Below are 22,558 nucleotides of genomic sequence, written 5' to 3'. Positions count from 1 at the left end.
AAGCCCGGTGTCAGGCATGCGCAGTGTGTACAGAGATATTATCAGAACATTTCGGTCAACCAACCGGTCAATGGGGAAATGTATTAGTTTTCTGGCAGAACAACGTTAGTCCTACTGAGAAAGCTTTCGCTTTAAAATAATGTGTGCGGCACACAAACTCGAGAGCGTAGGCATTTATGCGCCCAAAAATGCACCCCCGACGGAACCAGCGAACTACATCGTTGATACATGACAAAGTCGACAACGATATAGTTCGAATTTAAATTGTCAGGGTTCAACGAGCTGCGCTACGCCTGGGCTATGAAGCGCGCCGTAGCTGAGGGCTCCGGATTAATTTCGACATCCTGGGTTTTTTATGGTACGCCGAAATTTCGAAACACGGGCATTTTTGCTTTTTGCCTCCATCTCAAAATGGGTCACCACGGAAAACGAAACAGTTTCATACAAACACATCAGAGCTACCATTTACACATCCGAAGAAAAACACCTCAAAATGACACCTGACGTGCTCCCGGCAACGCATGGTGCCCCCAGTTTACCTCAGAATTCACCTGGTTCCTAGTCACATTTAGATTAATTGTTCAAAAGCGGTGAGTGCATCGATGCTAGACATCCGCAGTTGCGTTCATCGAGGCATCCTGGATAAAATGCACGAATGGGGGTAGCTACATTGACCTATTTACTACGAATACCTTATGGGTTCGCTCAGCGTATCGTCTGCTACCAGACTAGCAATGATTGGTTAGACATTGCGAGAGGTGACGCAGATGTCTCATGCAGCGCTGTACACTTTAATTTTATTTAAATAACTTTTTGGTAGCCATCATGTTAAGGAAAAGGGAACTTTGTGATTACGGATACTTGCGAAGACCGAGGGAACCCCATTCCCCAAACCCTGCAAGCTTATTGTCATCACTTTGCTATTATTTCTTCTAAACGTAAAGGCGAAATTTCAGTTGGTGTAGAATTAGTAGAGTTGGCAGCCACAGACTATTGCTTTGTATTGCTTGGTGTGTGGTATTTCGGCTTCGTGGTGGTCGCACTTCCTCGTATTGCTTGGGTGTGATTGGTGAGCTCAGAGGCTATTTTTGCTAAGGTCGGGGTACCCCGGTGCAGAAAATGCTGTTACGTTGAATGAGAGTCTTCGGTTTCAGTAGTTCCTCCTGGCATCTAGGTTTAGCGTTGGTGTGTGGGATGAGTGTCTCGGACGTCTGCTGGACACTGAACAAGGTTGCGAGTTATGACAGATAAAGGCCAGTTTGTGCATCGAAGACTACGGCTACCGGAACATTTGAACTTAACATGAACTCGTCAGCCAACCAGCTCGCCAACCTGCATTTGTGATATTGCAGCACCTGATTTACTCGTGGATCGGTAGAAGGTTCAGTGCCATTTGGGCCGCAGGTTTGCATCGGCGCATTAAGCCATACCAGTACAGAAAACTCCATCGTATGTTTTCAAAATACAAACCCCTGTTAATATTTGTTAGTGTTGCCGCAGTATGTTATCTTTCGTGTTGCAGGTTTGTGCCTTAGGTAATAAGGGCAGACCACAAATCCTAATACCATTGCGCGATATTCTGCCCATTTTGTAATTGTCGACTGTGGTTGTTTGATAAATATAATACACCGCTGTGCAAAATTCTGTTACATGTTCTCACAGCTGCCCTTCCACCTTTCTTGCACAGGTGGGGCACTGGACGCCCAGGGACAACGTTACAGTGGAAGACAACGTCACCTCGGACTACGATTCGCTTCTTATCAAGGACAAGACTTTGATAGTGACCACCGTTCTAGTAAGTTACTAAACGATCAACGATCTTCTCTGGCAAAATTTTCGGTACAGAAATAAAGGCAACCATCCCCTTTAAAGGGGCCGTGCGCACAAAATAAAAGTTCGTTGTATTCAAAATATATGGTGTTTCATAGTGCCACTAGCGTTTGACCGGCATAAAACCTTTTGTTCACTGAGAAATTAAGCATTTCAAACCAACATTTTAATTCTCCAGCTAATCATAGATTTCGGGAGGTCAGTGATGACATTTCCAAGGAAAATACCAAAGCGCTGCTGGGGAGGGCGAAACGTCTTCTTGTTTGCCACGTCCTTTCACAGATAGCGCCAAAACATTGCAAGGAGGCGGTATTTTGGCAATTAGTGCGAGACAAAAATAAACCCCGTAAGTTGAAGGTGAAATAGAAAAACAAATGCAATAAATTTTTAATCAACTACATAAATATGCCGGGGCGCAGAAAGCCTGATAAGTTGGCGGAAATTTAAAACCAACTTGAATGGGAAGAAATAAACGTGTACGCCTTGGCTGAGACTCACCTCAGAGACCTAGAAGCCCCGCATTTCATAGACAAATATGTCTGGGAAGAATCCAACAGGACCGCAGAAGTTAGCACAGAGGGAGGTGTTTGCATGCTTATTAAACAAGGAACCGGCTGGCAGAGAGTGCATGAAAGCTGTAAAGAGCATCTATGGGGTGAAAGCACGCTAGCGGGAAAAAAATACATGGTTAGGAATTGTGTATCTGTGGACCGGCAGCGGCGCTAGGGAGGAAAATGAGCAAATGGTAAACTGTCTGAGAAGAGATATAAACGAGTTTAAATATTAGGGTGAAATAATCTTAGTTGGAGTTATGAGTGCGCACATAGAAGATTTGGATGGACACACAAGTCAAAATAATTCTATAGGGATACATCTATGTGAGGGGAACTGGCTAGTAATAGTAAACGCAGAGAAAAATTGTGACGGACAAATAACGTGGAAAAGCTGTCAGTTTAGCTTAGACTATAGTCTAGTCTCCGTGACAGTATACGAAGGGTTGTGGGAAATGAGGATAGATGAAACCAGAACAGACAGCTTAGGAAGTGACCACAAACGGCTTACCTTGCACTGTGGAGGCGCAACTCGGAGAAACTTAGAAATCCGTACAGCCAGAGGAACGGATTTGAACTGAGAACAGTTAAGATCACCGGGAATATGATAAACGACGAAATCAATCTGTACTGATGCAAAATTGGCAGTTCAATGAATTGATCGGGTTCATAAAGCATAAGATGGATAAAGCCAAGCAACGAAATTGATGGAAAGGGAAGAGAAAGCCGAGAAGCTGGTCGAAGAAGGATATAAAAGAGGTTATTGAGCGGCGAAAAAAGGCGGCGGGAGAACATAGAGATGCTAAAAGAACTGCTTTGGTGCTTGTGTTTGTCCCGTGCGTCCCCGTCTGAATTTTTGCGCTTGAAATTCGTACAATCGATTACCAACTAGCTCGAACTCACACGTCATTGAAAAGAGCTGATAAGTAACCGGAGGTACTAAAGAAAAAATTGGATAGCTACCGGGAGAAAAATCTCGAAATGCAGAAAATGGTGCAACTAAAAATCAAGCAAGAAAGGGAACAATGGATGTCAGAAATACGGAAGAAGGACAAGAGCGCAGCCAAGTTTTGAAACCATGTAAAATTCCTAAGCTCAAAAAACGATATCCATCAAAAATTTTTGATTGATAAGGAGGGGAAACATTTTCAAGGATAGAAAGCATTGGCGAATATTCATCGAGGGATTAGTGATAAGTTTAGGGGAGTAGAGGCAAGGAAGCTTCACCAATAACAAGAGCGCCACAGAAGACTGCGGAAAGGGAAATAAATTTAAGCAACCTGGATTGGAAAAAATCAAAGCAAAAGGTTTCCCTCCAAACAGCAGTGGGCCCGGACGGAATACCAATGCAGATGAAAAACGTGCTTGGACTAAAAAGTAAGGCATCGTTTATCAGTGCAATATATGAGGTGATACAAACCAAGCAAATACCGGAGGATTGGCTAGAAAGTAGGATGAATGTAATATATGAAGGCAGGAGCAACAAAGCCAGTATTGATTAATACAGACTGCTCACAGTAACGTCAGTGGTGTATAGATCCGTATTGCAGGCGATAAAATCAGAAATTCAAGCACGAATGGAAGAATATAAAATCTTTGGGGTACTTCAGAATGGAGGTAGACAGGGCAGGTGCTTGGATGATAATTTTTTCGTGATAACACAGTGCATTGAAATTGCGAAAGCTCAGAATACACCATTATGAGTTGCGTTCTTGGGCATTAAAGGGGCGTATGGCAACGTAAACAGAGAACTGCTGTGTAGAATGCTGAAACTCCAGGGATTAGATGACGAGTTAATACAGTTCCTTATAGCAATCTGTAAAAATAATAGATTGCACCTGGCATGGGAAGGTAAGAAATGCGCAAAGAAGGCAAACACCCATCGAGGACTGAAACAGGGATGGGATGCCTTTTGAGCCCAACACTGTTAGGGTTAGACAAAAAAAAAAAACTCGATACATGTCAATTAGGGTTCAACCCAACGCCTATGTTGCAAGGCAAAGTGGTTCAACAGCGTATTCCCGGGATGTTATACGCATAATACATCGTTCTTTTAGCTGATAGCCAGAGCGATACGCAACAGCTCATAAATATTAGTGGCAAGGAAGCCACAGACCTCGAATTAAATTTTAGCACTAAAAAAATTGGGAATAATTGTCTTCAATGACTCTAGCACTGACGCAGTGTCTTTCCAGCACGGTGAATTACCCAGAGTCTAGGAATATAAATATTTGGGAGTGTGGATAAACGAAGGGGACAACTATTAAAGGACCACCAGGAACAACTTAATAGTAAAGGAAAGCGAAACGCAGCTATAACGAAGCATAGAGCTGGGTGGGTGGTATAGCAAATATGAGGTAGTGAGAGGAATGTGGAAAGGAGTAATGGACCCGGGCCTCACATTTGCGGAAGCAGTACTCTGCTTAAACATCAGACGTTCTATCAGGCCTTGAAGTGAACCCGAGAACGGTAGGCCGTTTGGACTTAGGAGCGCGTCTAAAAACAACTAACGAAGCAGTGCAGGGAGATATGGGCTGGGGGACGTTTGAAGTTCGAGAAGCTAACAGAAAATAATGTTTTGAGAGGAGGTTGAGGTGCGATAGATCAAATTTGTGGACAACTAAAGCTTTTAAGTACCTATACATTAAAAATGTGGACATGCAGTGGCTAAGGAACACTGGAAGGCCAACGATGAAATACGGAAAGAATAGAGGAGAACCAAAGACAGCCAAGGTAAGCAATAAACAATCAAGGCAGATAGAAACAAAAAGATGAAGAGAAAGAATGGAAACTAAAACGTCGTTAGAGATGTACAGGGCAGAGAAATCGACATCACAAAGAAAAATTTCAGCGCTTTGCTTCTGAGGCTAGAGCATGTTGCTTGAAAGCTAATATCTTTGTGGGGAAGTATACACAAAATGAGGGGGTATGCGTGGTCTGCGAAAAAGAAACAGAATCTATGTGGCACACAGTGCTAAAATGTGAGTGTATCCATCCAAATCTACGCGAGGGAAATATTCGGCTCACAAGAAGTCCTGATATTTAATGGTTGCAATAAGGAGTTAACTTCAAGGCTGTCGAGGCGACGAAAACAAGATCAGAATGCTGGCGAACGAAAAGCATAAAGGGGAATATTGACCAGGACAGCATCCACCTGCAACAGAAACAAAGCATTTTGCCTGCCCTAAGAGCAGCACTAGTATTAAACTAAGAGTATAAAACATAGATATATTAGTTCTTTTACCAAGGGGATACCACAAGCAATCAATCAATAATTCAAGGAGCCGCTGTCCACACTTGCTCTGTTTCAGACCGGATTGTACTTCGCTTACATTTGTTACTGTTTGAAGTAACCGTTCGTGAAAATCTGGGTATGCTCTACAGAAAAGGTCACGTAAGTGGCGATGCCGTTTATGCCAGTTAACCATCGTCGTGTCAGACAAGCCCAATACGCCCGATGCCTGGGCAGCTTGGCCGTCAAAGTACACGCCATACGCGCTGGTGCTTTTACGTTTTATAAAAGCATCAGAGCGTATGGCGCGCACCTATTTGTTGCGTAAACTTCCTTGTTTGCCAAATTATTCTTACAGCCATGAAAAGAATGTGCCCTAAATTTAAGCGCAAATAGCTCGTTCTGCATGCTTATGAGCCCTGGCTAGCTTGCGTTTGCTTTAGCGGCCCCAGCTACTGGCACAGCTGGGGCCGCTGTGCATTCCTAATTATTTCCTGTTCATTCCTAACAGGAATTCCTGTTCACTCCTAATTATTTAGGTTATTTGAGTGAATTTCGCGTTAAAAGTGGTGTCAGTGTTAGTCTAACGAGGCAATCTTTCGAATGAACCAAGCTTGAATTTTGTCTGCATAGCGCAGTTAAGAATTGACGATAAAAACGATCATGACATACATGAACGCTTCGTTCTTACGACGAAAATAGCCTTTATTTTTAAATGAAACCTGGAGAACCAGACACGAAACAACGATTGTAAAATTTTGCGAGAAATAAAACGGGCTTTTCAGGAGCTTTTCTGAAAAATAAAACCTTGAGAAGCAGAGACTATTACGAACGTCCATCTTTGCGATAAAAAATAGGATCTTGTGCAAAAGGAAATCTTCAGAACCAGCAATGCTACGGCGAGCGTTTCGCAATTAAGCGAAAAAAAAAACTTACTCAGATTGACCTTCACTGAAGCGATTGGGCAGCGAAGACGTAAAGTACCAATAACACGTATTTCAAAAATGACTGACAAATGCCCTACGAATGGCTGTTTGACAATAATTATTTTACGAGCGTATTGATAGAGTGCTGTCCAGTCAAACGAGAGACGAACTACTGGTACAAAAATACACAATTATCGCTTTCTTGCAGTTCAGCCTACTTATTAGTCAATAAGGTAAACGACACTTGGGTACACTACAGTTATATGCGCTTCAGCTAATATGTATGTCTTCAATTTGCACAAAAACGTGTTCTGGGGAAATGGGGGCTCGTCACGAAGAATGGGAAAACGGCTTGAACGCGTTAGTGTTCAGCCATCGGCACTAACTCCTTTTTCTTATTTTGCTCTTAGACCGACCCGTACATGATGCTCAAGGAGTCGGCGGAGGACCTGCAAGGCAACAACCGCTTCGAGGGCTACTGTGTAGATCTTCTCAAGGAACTATCCCAGCAGTTGAACTTCAAGTACGAGATCCGCCTGGTCAAGGACAGAGCGTACGGCTTACAGAACGAAAGCGGAGACTGGAACGGAATGATCGGAGAAGTGGTCACCGGGGTAAGCTCGTTTTGCTTCTCGCGTATGCGCATCAACATTCTTAAGCGACATCGCAGGACTGTCTAAATGTTTGGACTGTGCCTACCTAAATACCAAATGACCTACAACTTCTGCAAACGTCGTGTAGGCGCGACAAACACGTGAAATGCAATGACTAATTCAGTTGTGTATGAGAATCAAAAAGTACAGAATATTTATCTAATGCGAGAACAGTGGTTACTTTGAGTACTTCACCTGTCTTACTTTCTGCTGGCGCTTACCTGTTCACGGGGAGGTAAGGACGTTAAGCTTGGCTAGTTATTTTGGGCTGCTACTTGATACTGAGGAGATTGTATAAGCGCTGGATACGCGGGCAGCTAGCGTTCGTCCTATTTCTTCCCTGCGCCCCATGTTTCAGCTCTAGCAGAATATCAACAGTTTCCACAGAGGTTTAGAATACAGATGCACGTTACTTGACACAGAGGTTATTGTGCATCAGTGAATGAAATGGCGATTGGTATGTAGATTCTAACGATTTCTGAAGCACGTGTGTATACACGCACTGACAATTTCAGCCTGAACGAAGAACAAAGACGGTAGAAGGGAAACACACGGACACAATGCTGACTTACAACTGAGTGTGCTAACAATAAAGTGCACGTATATGCACGAAACATAGCGCAACGTTGAGAAATAGCACCGTTCCTTCACCCCCGGAGATCAATTCACAGGATATTGCGCGAGAAGTTTCATTTCTTTTTTTGTCGATCCCACGGAAGCTGTGCTGACTCAGGTGTCCCCTTTCTTGTTGATAACAGCAGCCTCGACAACTTCACGTGCGAGGCGATCGTGTTTATTGCCGAAGAGCGTCGATTTCGTCGATCTACGCTATATCTACGCTAAATCTTTCAAGGCCATTCATCGCCCCGTACTGACCTTCAGCCGGAGCGCAAGCTGGGCTTTTTTTATCGCTTCGTTTGCTAGCATCCTGCCCCCTGCGGCACCACGTGACTAGACAACGGTGAAACGGCTGGTTCGCTTTGGGACGTGTCGCACGGCAGCGCCTGTGCCGGCTGTACGTGCGAGTTTGAGCAAACGTACCGCGCATAGGCGAGGCTTTAACGACTGATACTGTGCTGACTGGGTTTACAGGAACAAAGCCCAGGGGAACAAGCAATGCACTTGCACGAAAGCACTGATTGGCCGGCTACTTTGCAGGAGCTAGTGTCACTAGATAAGGTTCCAGAGTATCGGCACTCTTTTCTCCTATACCTCCGTGCGGCCGCCGTGGTCATTGGTCAGTTAGCTTCACGGGACTTTTGTTTATACTGCGATGGTTGATGGGCACCGCTATTTTGCTGTTTCTACGTTTTATGTCTGTCAACTGTGATAGTCTCAGTTTGTCGTTCCTGCTCTGCGGCTGCGCGTGACTGGCGTCGTTCCGAACGCGAATCAAAGATAACGCGCCTCGCAGCATTTCAGCAGCAGAAGTGTGACCGAAGATGCTGTGTCGCTGCATCTTCGGCAGTGTTATTTACAGACGACCTCGTCAAAGTTAACAGTGAGGCCGAAGAAGCGGCAATCTGGAAACACTGATAAACATTAAAATGACCTCCGTTGCTCCCTCGCATGCCGCAGTGATGGTACTGTTATCTTATCTAGTGACACTAGTCAGAGCTATCGTGAACTAGAATACTGTAAAAGTGGTAAAAGCAAGGAAATTTTCAAGAGATGCACTGACGCCAACAAACTGGAAATCCACATGCGGTGCTGCTGTATAATACCTAGGGAGAAATAGTGCAGTGAATACAGTTACCGCCTGCCTCATTGTCCGTGGGTTTGAATCCTGGCATCATGATCATCGCCAAGTTCATTTCTGGTTTTCGAAACACACAAACATGAAATAGAGTAACTGCTGTGTGACAAACGCCGACTTATTAAATTGATTAACTGATTAAGAGGGAGACGGGTGCAAAGGGGTCGGCCTGTTTCACGAAATAATTGATTTCTTCATGGATGCGTGGATTATGGGCAAGTCTACCATAGTGACGACCGAGCCTTGTTTGTTTTTTGTTTTTGAAATCGACGCAACAAGCTTAGAGAGCTTCGACGAATACTTTCACCACAATTTGACCCGTTATTATAGAATACGTTCGCGTTAGCGGCGCAAAGACATATCTGCGGTCAATGAGCGCCATAAACAAAAAAAATTGGCTCCAATCCACGCTGGGAAGGTGGCTGGAAAGCAAAGCTTCAAACGACACCCACAACAATTGGCTCTAAAAAAATCGAAATCAGAGATTCGGCCAGCCGTTTCCTGGAATTCGCGGGGGCGGCCTCCCGAACGCAGTAGCGTCGGCCACGGCCGGGCTAGAGCGGCGGACGCCGTCGACAGAAAGAAAACGAAGAGGAGCGCCTTTCGAAGGCTGAGACAGCGGAGCCTAGCCATCCTGATTTGCTAGCTCGGGGCTACACCCCCACGCGACACAAGCGCAGACACCGAGACAATTCGGCATGTGAGCTTAGTGATTCTCATTTTTTCTGATTTAAACTAGTTAGTTTGGCAAGTTGGAGAATTGCGAGATAGCTGAGGGAATTGTTATAATCGCTATTTATCAGAACCAGTTGCACCTTTCGCCTTTTGCAATACCTCTTAAAACACAACCGAATTGGTATTCACCAATTTACAAAACGGAGTCCCATTCTTGGCAAGCGATACGGAAAACGTAGCGTTTCTCTAGCAAACAGATGTCATGGTCTCTATGTTTTGTTTTCCCGCCCTGCAAACCAATCCTTAGCGTATCTTTGCCGTACGACCACATAATTCCGTCCGGTCCGGGTTACCCAGGAGGTGCAGTCGAAAAAGTTAATCAAGCCGTGCGAAGGAAGCGCGCAACGGACGCGAAGCTGCGCCAGAACAGGCCCAAAACAATCGTGGCTTATTAAGCAGACGACAAAGCCGGCGGAACGGTTCGCGCCGTCGCCCCCGCCGCCGTGCAGAGAACGCTGGGTAATAGCGCGCGTTCGCGGTTCCATCTACACTGTGCACCGTGAGTGAAAACCACCCTCTCCCTCTTCAGCCGCGTTAGGAGTTTCTTGCCCCGCACCCCGCAAAGGAACCGTTGGCTGGTAGAGGTAGAAAGCTTTGCTTTAAAAAGTAAAGGAATATGGTTGCCTAAGTGCACGGCCAAAGTTTTTTTGATGCTTTGGTACAATTTCTCGTTCATAATTGCGCTTCATTTTTGTTTAGTAGTTTTCCTCAAATCGGGAAGTCCCTTTTTGTGTGGGACATCTTGTTTCTGTTCCGTGTTCTCGCTATTTGCTTCGCGGTCCCCGAACGCGTTATGCTTGAAACGCCTCGCGCTTCAAAAGCGTTTGGAGCCTCTACGTCCACTATAAGCAAGCAGGCAAAGCAAGAAACGCATGCAGACAAACAAACCAACGCACAACCACGAACGCCTCGCTGTATTCAGAGCCTCGCGTTTTAAAGACACGTGGTTAAAGTTGGCTTTGTCGGAAGGCGTCTTGAAAATTGAAACAAATATGAGATTCTAGCGGAAGACACCTCTGCTGGAAAACAACAGGAGTTGACCTTACCTCAAGTCTGCTTTAAAATAAATTGGATGTGCGTTCCATGCACGTAAAAAAAACTAATTTGTCTACGCCGGGATTTGAACCCATCAACGTCGAGTGGAAGGCGGATACTGTATCCACTATACTACGTCCATTTCTTTTTCTTTATTACATGGGAGAATACGCTCAGACGTTGCAGTACGAGGAATACAAGCGAACAAAAGAATACACTGAAGTTATGAGAAGCACATATACATCAAAATTCAGGCAAACACACACAAGCGTTCAAAAGAGGGAACCAGTCAGGTGGTTGGTCAAGCGAACTATACACACTATGTACATATTCCACAGTTTCTCGGAAATAGGACTCTGTTGATCTTGGTGGCTCAGCATGCCTATCACATAAGCGGCATCGCCACAGACTGTACAAACCAATCAACACGAACATGTCATAAGGCGGCTCACCAGGATAGTCGAATGGCAAAAATCGGGTAGAGAAAGGCGTAATATCCATGTATTGTTTGAGCGTTCGCTGTAAAATGTCCCAGAAAAAGACAGCATCTCTGCAGTCTACAAAGCAGTGATCAATTGTCTCTGGTCGAGTACAGAGCCGACAGTCTGTCGACCACGCTATAAACAGACCCCGGTCTTTCATCCAAGTTTTAACAGGGAGCGTGCCAGTGTGTAATTTAAAGAAAAATGTTTTAACACCTGGCGGAACACACATTTTACACACTCTATTGAGGACATCCTGGTACGGACACTGTAGGTACAGAACACGATATAGAGGTGTAGGAAAAAGCCCAGAAACCAGGGCATCAGAAATAGACTCGCGCGAAGCAGTAAATACGTACTCAAGGCTAAACCGAGCCTGTAAGAAGCGAAACGTGTCAACCACTTCTTTGAGGAAACCTCGCGGGCTTCGGGCTGCGTCCACAGACAGCGAAGACACCACAATATCAGGGAGAAAATGTGCCAGACGTATTTCCAGTACAGCTTTCAAAAAAAGGATGTTGAGCATCTCGAAAGTAGAATAAACGAGAAAGAAGCTGCCAAAGAAACAGATGAACAAGCCCAAGTCCCCCTCGCACAACCGAAAGAAAAAGGTTATCGCGACGCATTGGCTCACTACGCGAACACCAAATGAAGGTTGCAAAAATCCGGTGAAAATTCTGTATCCTGAGTCGTGAGCAATGTAACACCTGTAGGACATAAAGAAGTCGGGTCACAAGAAACGTGTTACACGCCCGAGCACAAGAAAAGATGGACAGCTGCCGTCCCCGCCAGTCATTCACTTGGCGCTGTAGCTTCACCGCCTGCTCCGACCAATGCGAGTCAGTATTCCGAAACTGCGAGAGGGGTACTCCTAAATAAGTTAGGTCTCTATTCCAATTGATTCCGGCGAAACAATCGGGTGTGGTTCCCCATTCTCCCAACCAAAATCCGCAGCTTTTCTCGAAATTCAGGGCCGAACCTGAAACCTCGCAAAATTCTTGTGTAATGGCAAGAGCATTCTCCACGCTGGCCTTGTCAGTACAAAATAAAGCGACATCATCGGCATATGCTAAAATTTTCACTTCGAAGGACGATAGCGTGAACCCTCTAACATAATGTCCTCTATTATGCGCATGCCTAATGGTTCCAGATATAAGCAAAACAGGAGTGGTGATAATGGGCACCCTTGACGAACCGATGAAAGAAGGTGGATTGGTTGGGTTAGTCGATTGTTGACTATCACTCGCGTCGAGCCATTAGCATAACTTATTTGAATACCTTCGGTAAGCCAAGATCCTGCGTTCACATGCTGTAGAGCACGAAACAGAAATTGGTGACCGACGCGATCGAATGCCTTTGCCAAATCTAGTTTGTCTAAGGCTACCTGGGCTGACGTACCCGAAACACACTCCAATATAGACCTTGCTATTTGTATGTTAGTTTGAATAGATCGCCCACGGATGCCACATGTATGATGGTCACCAACTAGTAGCTCAATTACATTTTGAAGACGGTTGGCCAAAATTTTAGCGAAGACTTCATAATCTACATTACATAAGGAAATGGGACGATATCCTTCTACTTTACGCAGTTTGTCAGGATCATTACTTTTGGGGATTAGAACAGTGTGGCCTTCGTAGAGCGTAGGTGGAAGAAATCCAGTCTTGTAAGCCTCGCGATAAACCTCAAGTAAAAATGGAGCCAGCAGTGAACAGAATGTGTGGTAAAATTCTGCAGTGAGACCATCAGGTTCCTGGGGTTTTGCCTTTCGACAATGATCCAATGCTAGACACCAATTCTTGAATGCCAATCTCCTGGTCAATGGATTCACACTCGTCCTGGTTTAATTTGGGCAGCAAACTAATGAATTTGTCAATGGAGTCCTCGCTCACTGCTCTTTTGGGAGTTTGGAATACAGTTCTATAGTAATCGACGAAGGCCATCATTATCACAGTAGTGTCATGAGTAATTTTCTCTTTATACTCAATTTCAAGTATTTGTTTAGACAGAGCATGACGGCGCTCATCACCTAGTGACCGGCGACACGGTTGCACTTCAGCAAAGCGCTGTGATCTCGCTCGCACTAGTGCTCCCCCGGTATTTCTCAACATCAAACGCCTGTAGCTGCGCCTTGACATTCCGAATGTCATCCATATATTGACCTGAACATCGGCCTTCAAGTTCATAAAGTTCTCTCAACAATTTTAGGTGATTTATGTTGTTTTTCTTTTCAAACGCCATCACTGTAGCCTCTAAAATTGCCGTGACTTTCACTTCTTCCTTAAATAATTCCCACCATGCCAGCATTGGCACATCATAGCGATTTCTTGCATTTTGCATAATTTCTGGCACACGATTTAAAAAGGGCTGATGGGATAGTAAAGAATTATTAAATTTCCACAATTCCCAATTCAGGCGACGACTCCGACACTGTTGGTTACCAGGCGCAGCAGATACAAGGCAATGGTCGCTAAAAAATACCGGATGAACAAAGTAGCTATGGACACACGGTAGAGAACCTAAAGAAACATAAATACGGTCTAGCCTAGCGTGAGAGGCTCCCTGAAAATGTGTAAAACGATTTTGCAGTCGGACATTTTCTCTTATGTCACAAAGGTGAAAGTCACAAGCAATGTTTTCCAATGTTATAGCGCTTACGTCCGATCGTTGGTGCTCACATGACCTGTCACTCGGGTTACACACACAGTTAAAATACCCTAATACCATTAAGTCGCGGTCAGTACGCAGGTAACTCTGTAATGACAGGAAATATTCTTCCCGTTCGCGAAATTGCGACAGTGCATAAACGACAATAAACCTCCATGACTGTCCCGCGATCATTAGGTCACATACGATAAGGCGTCCCCCCGAATCAGCGGATACAAATTCCCAACAGCATTGGAGGCGCTTGTTCAGAAAGAGCATGCACCGAGCAGATAACCCTTTGGCGTGGCTAACGCACACTTCGTACTCTAATTGAAAAAGAGCTAGAGCTTCCGCAGTCCCTTCATCCGACTGAATTTTTGTTTCTTGAATGGCCATATATATCAAGCTTCCAACACCGCATTAGGTGAAGAAGCTGGCCTTGACGCCTCTTGTTACGTAAGCCACGGACATTTAACGCTCCAAACTGAAAAGAAAGAGCTCCCACCATGACCCCCTACTGCAGTACTGTAGCATCCCTACCTCACCTACCCACAGTTCCATCAGGATCTGGAGGCCGGGCAGCGGGACGGTGACCAGTAGTTGTACTTTCCGCAGCCGGGGAGGCGGCCAAAGCTGCCCCTGATGATGATGCAGGATCGGCAACTAGAGGAGCCTCTGAGATTATGAGGCCTGTATCGCAGGGGGATGTGGCACCCGGCGCCAAAGCCATCGATAGCACCACCGAAGCAGCAGGAGCAGGATCCGAAGCATCCCTGGCAAAGAACTTCTTCGCCTGCTTTATCTCTATGACCTCTGGTTTTCCACCCGAAGCACTCTTTTTTTTGTATTTATTGCCTGTCTTTGACAATTTACAATAGATTACATCTCAACGTTGTAAATATGTACACATACAAGAGGTGGAGTTACCGGCCACTAAAGGGCTGACTTTGTCAATTTAAAATTCCCACATATCGATTAGTTGCTCTATTTGTGGCAGCCAATCAGGTAGTTCCTAGTGGAATTTAATGACTTCAAGAAATCGGCCAGTGCTCTCTTTGAAATACTCCCATGCGCATCATGCATCAACATCATTGTACAACCTTGCTGTACGTGAGCGCCATATACTATGGAGACCCAGTGCCATGACTAAATCGTAAGGCACTCCATCCTCATTGTCTATTGCAAGGAAACGTATGCCGTGAGGATATAGTGGAAAATCTTTGTGTAATGTCCTCTGTAGCACATCCCAAAAATATACTCCCTCCCAACAATGCAAACATACATGATCTATTGTCTCGGGGGATTTAAAACTAAAAAAATCTGTCCCCCATGGTACGAATAACCCCCTTTCTTCCATAAACATTCGTACTAATAATGTTCCTGTATGTAACCTAAACACAAAGGACTTGACCTCTGGTTGAATCTGCATTCTTTTAACACGTCTTAAGCACATTGCTACCGGGCCTTCCATAGTACAAAGCCCTGCACATGGGAACGGGGAACACAACATCGACAATATCATGGTACAATTTCTTACGCGCAACCGTACTTAAATACTCTTTTGAAAATGTCGCTTTTAAATACTCACCACAGCCTCCTTAAAATATCCAAAAATACCCCCCGTCATGTATTCAGCCGTAATAACAAAATCGGGGAGAACCCTTCCTAGCCTTCATTGGAACACTGTACGAAGAAATGGGTCACTTACTTCTCTCAAAAAAAGAAAGCTATTTACTAGTTGCCGCACAAATAAATGCGCTAGCCCCACTCCTCCAACATTCACACGCCTAAAAAGTTCTTAGGACTGCACCTCTCCCAGTTCGAGGCCCAGAGAAAAACAGCGAATACTCGATATAACTTTTGGACGTTCGTGCGTGAGCAGTGCGACAGCTGCATCACATACCACAGTTCGCATACCAAGAACAAATTACACACTGTCACCCTAGCAAACGTGGACAAATAAGCCCGCTTCCACTTGTCCGCTTTCGCGCGAGTTTCTTGTGTCTGTTCTCGCCAATTCAACAGCAACGCCCGTAGCGGATTTCCGGAATTCTGGCTTCAACTTGCCGGTGCCGTTTTTACCACTATTACTGTATTACAGTCACTGTGCCGGAGCTTTGTTTCCCAGTGTAGCCATCGATGCGCGCGGGCTGCGCTTTCGGTGCCTGTCCTTCAGCGCAAACGCAAGAACGAATGCAATCATGCAGTAGATATAGCTAGGTGGTACAGCCTGTATTCAATATCGAGGTACGCATGCAGGCAACCATGTGAGTGCGCGGTCACTGGTTACGTCGCGATCCGCGGGATGGCGGTACTTGTCCGTGCTAAGCGCATGGTATGGGTTGTACATTCCAAGTTTTAGCTCACCCAGTGCAAAGTAATGCCTCGACTCCAATATGAGTGCGATTAATGACACCTCTGTTGACACCAAAGTTGAGAATCGGATTGAAACGGAGCAGACGACGCACGCCGGTGTTTTCTTTTCTACGGCGTGCGCCTGCAGTGGCACAAGCCACGCCATGTGCGTGGCGCTTCGGCCATGTCCGTGGCCATTTCCAGTGTTGCCAAGCGAAGAAATTGACAGCTAAACTATTCAATGAATACCACCTATAGCTGCGAAATCTTGAGCAAGGGCAAACTTTCATGAAACACTGCGTGTGCAGTGTTTGCTTTCGCTCACGATAACTAGCTTTGAAAGTTTTAAACCTGAGCCATTTTTCCCCACTGTCACTTGCCAGTAGAACGACAGCCCATTTTGGCGTTTTTTGTTGTTTCTGTAATTTTTCACCCAGTTTTTAAAGATGCGATTAAGCCTGAAGGATGTTGCAGCGTTCAGGTGATTGGCACTTTATCATCTTTCATGCGGGTCCTATTTGCTTACATAGAATTTTTCCGCTAAATCTGCGTGTAATTTAGGCGGTAGGGGTTTTGCAACCATAAATATTAAGGCGATCTATGCGAGATTTAACGTTCAAGGTATCGAATAATACAAATAATAATTATTATTTACTATTAAATGTACGTCAGGATAAACCTATTCAGAATCAAGGATAGTGCGGCTCATCTACTTTCCATAAAATGCTTTACTTGACTGAGACTTAACGAGAAAGCGACTGATAAAAGTAGCACTTTTGGGAGAAGTTTCAACTTACATCGAACCCATACTTTGTAAGTTCCGCTGTCATCACCGGTAATTAGTTCCCATAAATAGGCAGCCTTTAGAAAGGAAGGCAATATACATGAAGGCAATATACATAAAACCCAGGCTTCAGACCCCTACCTAATTGACTACTCTAAGCCCAACGTCGAAAATATCCCAAGTTATCCGCACTTCCACATTTAGCCGCCCGATCCGGACAGTTTCTACCATAAATAAGGAGTGTATCAGGTTTATTTTAACGTGGTGCTATAAAGGTCCGATGTCTAAACAACAGGCGAAATGAGAATTCCTGTGTTTATGGAAGTTTGACATTTCATGCTTGGCAGAACGTTTCGGGCCGTATGAAGGTTTGGTAATATGAGCAGCAGTTACTTTTTTCGAATGGCACTAGCCAACTAAGCCGTAAAAAGATTCTAGAAAAATAACATGCACTTTTGTCTGCGCACACTTTCGGGGCAAACCAATTGGTGTTAAATTTTTCCCGTGTTCCAAGGTTGGGTTCATAAAGGATGTTGGCGTTAGAGTTCTTTATTATGTGTTTACTTTGGAATCGCCGTAGGTGTTGTGGTTTGTTCGTGGTTTTTCTTTGCGTTCAGTAGCTTCGGTAATGTTGGTAACAAAGAAAGTTCCTGTTTTCTCGAAAATGTCTACGCTGAATTACTAAACTTATTTTGAGTGTCATTTCGAACATATAGAGAAAACAAACTTCTTTAATGTTGTATTTTGGCCATAGGGATATTAAACTCAACTTTCAGGAGTAGAATAGTATGTATAACTTTGTTAACCTGACCTTTTTAACCTTTTTGGCCCACTCCGGCGCGTAAGTGTGGCCGTCGGCATTCCACCTTCTTGCTGCCTAATTTCAAGCTAGTTCCTTATAACCACACCGCACGACTGGTTTTTCTCCACCTCCTGTTAAGTAAGAATGAATAATCAAATGAATGCATTTCTAGATCCCCTACCCTGCAAATGTACCTGCCCATCAACAAGTGAGTAAACGAATAACCCATTCGCCCCTCGCAGAAAGCGGACCTGGCGATTGCCGACCTTACTATAACATCCAAGCGAGAAGTGGCGGTGGACTTCACGATGCCGTTCATGAACACGGGCATCAGCATCCTCTTCAAGAAGCCCACGCAGAAGGTCACCACGCTATTCAGCTTTCTCTCGCCCTTCAGCATGGAGGTGTGGGCCTACGTGGTGGGCGCCTACATCGGCGTCTCTGTGGTCCTGTTCCTCGTGGGTCGACTGAGTCCCTACGAGTGGGACAACCCTCACCCGTGTCGACAGAACGACCAGGTGCTCGAGAACAGCTTCAGCCTGCTCAACTCACTCTGGTTCACCATCGGATCACTCATGCAGCAGGGCTCGGACTTGGCACCCAAGTGAGTGGACCGCGTTCCGGTACACGCTCAAACAATAAACGGGAAGAGAGGACGCAGTCTAGGGACTCGCTAGGAACAGTCTAGGGACGGATAGGCACAGATGGTACAGATAGGCACAGTATAGGCACAGATGGTACCGTCTAGGGACGATGTAAAGTAGAGGACCAGTCTAAAGCATATGGTGTATCGGGTATGACCCAGGGTGACAACGCGTGAAGTGACAAGGCCACAGCTGCCACCCGTAGCTTTGTCCCTCTTCATAGAGACATGCGTATGCGCAGAAAAGGAAGGGAGAAGGGAGTCGCAGGTCGGGCTTCTTATTCGCCTGTGGGCTATGATAGCCAAATAAATAAAAGAAGGGACCCGTTCCCAATTGGGTTCAAGGTCATGTCGAGGTTTCGACGGGAGCTCGTATAATCGGGATGAAACACTGGCATAAAAATGGCATAAAACAAAATAAAGCTACTAAAAAGGTACAAAAAATAGGAGACGTGGCGGCTTCGCATCGGAAGGTTCCCCGGGGAGGCTGCCGTTATGGTAGGATCGATCAGTAACAAGGCTTTCGCAGAGAAGCCCAGACGTCTCATGAGACGTCTCATGTTTGTGAAGCTTTAGAAGTATGATTTGTTCGGTGTCTTTAGGTTTTACTCTAACAGACTCAGGGTAAGCGGCGAGCTCCACAGCGAGTGCGCAGTAGCGTGTGCAAATAAATGCCATATTATGTGGGAATGCTCAATTATTTGGTTCGTATACCGGGCGCATGCCGCGATCTGGTATTAGATTCACTAGGGCGGCCCATGTTCTTGGCTCTGTGCATTTATGGGGATTCCATGCTCCTGCTTTAAGTGTCCATGTTTCTCTGCGAGAATCGCTATCCAGAATTCAATTTTCTGAATTTTCGGTGGATTCGTTTTTCCCTGATACCAGCATTGCTTCGAGCTTGGCTGTTTTACAGCCAAGGCACACTTTACAGGGGACTAAAAACTTCACTGGGAACGATTCCACATACCATTAAACGTGTTGGACTTCTGACCATTCTTTAAAAACAAAACTTATTTTTTAAATGTCCGGATTGCTTGCAGGCATTAATAAAAAGTTAAAAGCTCCGGTAATGCTATAAGTGCGGGTAGGTCGCTCTTAGGTATGCAAAGGTTACCTTTCCTTCTCCCACGATTTTTCGCCCTTTCCCCGCCTCACTCAGAGGTAGAGAGGTGCAGTGCTGCACTGTGTCCAAAATGCGTACGCAGGGCAATAATTTATTTGCCGTTGTCTGCGAACTTGATTTTGTTTCGTTGATACGTATGAAGTAAGAGTTTAAAACCAGGTAAGTATTCCGTGTCTGTTGGGCCAAACTGGGTGTCTCTCACCCGACACATACGAGAATAAAATACAACTCTATGCCACGCGAACATATCTCTGACGCTGGAGTTCCTAAATATGCTTAGCTGCTGTAATGACTGTACGCTGTTTTGAAAAGAAAAGTGCGAAACGTTATTTGACGCGACGCTAGCGTATCCCTTTTTAACGTCGCAGGCTAGGAACGTCCATACTCGTCGCTAAACTTTTGCGACAAGTACGGGCTGCCGGATTCTTCACAAATTTTATTTTCAAGCTTCTGTGGTCTTTGCTATCATTTCTTGGCATCATTAAAAAAGTAGCGCGGTAACTCATAATTTTACAGAATATTTCTTTTTAGTGTCGGCCTTGGAAGCTGGGCCACAGCCACAAAAAAAGTGTTCAAAGTTTTCTTCAATTTCAATATTACAGAGCGAAAAATAAGGACAGAGAAACAGCAACAACCACATTTATTAGTAAATTACAGTTTCATGCTTTTAGGATTGGTAGCCATGCGGCATATTACAGAAGGGGTAATAATATCTGGTCCAAGAGTAAGCTGGACGTGACTTTTACATTGCATTTGCTTTTACACCTGATCGCTTTATTATTCCTGGGAGGCTGATGGTACACGACGTATGGTTTTTATTTAGCACAGGTCTTTCCCTGAACAATATTAAGCAAGAAGCGTTAAATATCTCACTTTACGCAAAAGCGCCGTTGTCGTTGTAGTTGTCTGATCACCAAAATGGCTGCAGCCATAAAGAGCAAACAAATGAAAAGCACATGTGTAATATGTGTAAAGAGATATATAAATGTGTAAAGAGATATATACATGGGAAGAACAATAGAAGTGGTTGAGGTAACTCACTCCGAAAGATAAAGAAAGGAAAGCGCAGAAAGCTATGCCAATGGGATGTTGCAGAAAAGAAGTTGTTAATACTTATCGCCCGGCTTTTTTCTTTAAATTATGCACGCAGAGCAAAGTGCCCCGAGGAATTGTTTAGTTAATAGCCTACATCCCTCAAAATTGGTCGCATACATTATTACCCTTGGCATTCGACGGCCATTTTGTTAAGCTAACCTTTTCAAAATTTGCTGTAGAAAACGGTGGAGAAACAAAGATTAAAGTCATTGCCAAATTACGAGAACACCCGTTTGTTTCACCAGCGAGAGGCAGCATAATGAAAGCGAATACACAATTGCATGGTAAAAAGCTTTCCCTTCTACGATACTGCTTCCTTTTTTACATCGTACCCAGGCGTTGGAGCGAGATACCTACATTGTGTCAGGAGCGCCGACCATGTTGCTCTTAGAAAAAAACGAAAAACACAACAAAGCTAAACAGCCACGATAAACAAGAAGTCAGCGGTCTTAAATATCTTATATCTTATATTTTATATCTTAAATGTCTACTTGTCTGTGTCTCTCATCTTCTGCGCTACATGTTTGAAAGTTATTAACCAACAGCCAAAATTTCTACGTTACTGAGGTATTAAATAATTCAGTGAATAGCCCGACCTTACCATTAGCCGTTTCTAAAATACTGCTGCCCTCTCTAGTAAGACATGTTTAACGTTTAATGCTTCGTTTTTCTTGTCGCAGGGCCATGTCGACACGAACCGTGGCTGGAATCTGGTATTTCTTCACACTCATCATGATATCATCGTACACAGCCAACTTGGCCGCTTTTCTGACCGTCGAAAAGACGGTCTATCCAATTGAGAATGCGGAGGACCTGGCTAAACAGAACAAGATCAAGTACGGCTGTCTCCGCTCAGGCAGCACACGTGCCTTCTTTAACGTGAGTGCCCTTTATCGTTTCACCGAATTCATTACCCCAGTAATGCTCCCCCTCCAAGCACGATATAAAACTTTAATTTTCTCGAAATTGAGATACGTTAAGGGTAACTCATCTGTTCACATTTCTAAGGGACGTCCTGCTTCATCACCGACGTACTTAAAAACCATCCTGCACAAATACGAAAAGCCTTACAAATACGTATCAACATTCAGAACCGCCTAGTTTGCTCATTTTAGAGATACGCCACTTCTGTACTGAAATCATAAAACAAATCTCTTGCTTGCTGGACTGGGAGGGCCGCTTATTGAAAACTCGGTAAACCAAATCACGATTTTCTGTAGTTTTTATCACAGTAAAGAAGTAATATATTTCCAAAAGAAGCAAACTAGGCCGTTGCGAACATTTCTATGAATTCGTAGAACCTTTAGGATTAGTATCTGATGCTTTTTAAGCCCATGGCTCATGAATTAGAGTGTCCCATAGGAATGTGGCCAGGTGAAATAATTAAGCCCTACAGACTGGATCTTGGCTGCTATTGTGGTCGTTACAAAATACGTTGTCCTGTTCACAACCATGGTGGCATACGTATGCAGCCTATCTAGTGAAACAAAGAAAAAAAAACAAATGGCCGCGTATCTCCTCACTTCGCTGCAAATGTCTTCGGAAGACGACAGTGTGCTGTCTCCCCTCCTACATAGTATATGCCTCTATCCTCTCCCCCGCCCACCTCTCACCCTATTTACTTCCAGTGTCGCTCTTTACACGATATACACAGTCGAGATTTGTTCAACCCAATTCAAGTTTACCCTGTTCTATTGCTTGCGCGCTGTCTACTGAACCTTTCGTTTCTGCTGTGGGACTTCGAATGCCGCCACAAGATTAAGGAACGGGCGCTAGTGCGTTTGTATTTTTGACTCAGAAAATATTTGGAATGCAAACGTTTTTATTTGCTATCCAAAAAAACAGGCAGCGTTGTATTTTTAATTAAAAGAACGTTGCAAGTACCATTCATCTATTTTATGTGCTGC

At 44.6% G+C, this 22,558-nt stretch overlaps 1 protein-coding gene across 1 annotated transcript in view; it reads left to right on the top strand.

The window, feature by feature from the left end:
• Positions 1-22,558, top strand: part of LOC144152905 (glutamate receptor ionotropic, kainate 2-like) — a 397,026-nt gene that overhangs the window by 356,493 nt on the left and 17,975 nt on the right. Inside the window, exons 9-12 of the mRNA XM_077684459.1 lie at positions 1,688-1,795; positions 6,950-7,153; positions 18,030-18,391; positions 21,332-21,530. Of these exons, the coding sequence (XP_077540585.1) occupies positions 1,688-1,795; positions 6,950-7,153; positions 18,030-18,391; positions 21,332-21,530 (873 nt within the window). The remainder of the gene's footprint in view (positions 1-1,687; positions 1,796-6,949; positions 7,154-18,029; positions 18,392-21,331; positions 21,531-22,558) is intronic.

The sequence above is a fragment of the Haemaphysalis longicornis genome, unplaced genomic scaffold (genome assembly GCF_048455015.1).
Source record: "Haemaphysalis longicornis isolate Haplotype H1 unplaced genomic scaffold, Haemaphysalis longicornis Haplotype H1 scaffold_9, whole genome shotgun sequence".
Taxonomy (NCBI): Eukaryota; Metazoa; Arthropoda; class Arachnida; order Ixodida; family Ixodidae; genus Haemaphysalis; species Haemaphysalis longicornis.
Note: the sequence above shows the minus strand (reverse complement) of the source record. Positions and strands in the feature narration are given on the sequence as shown.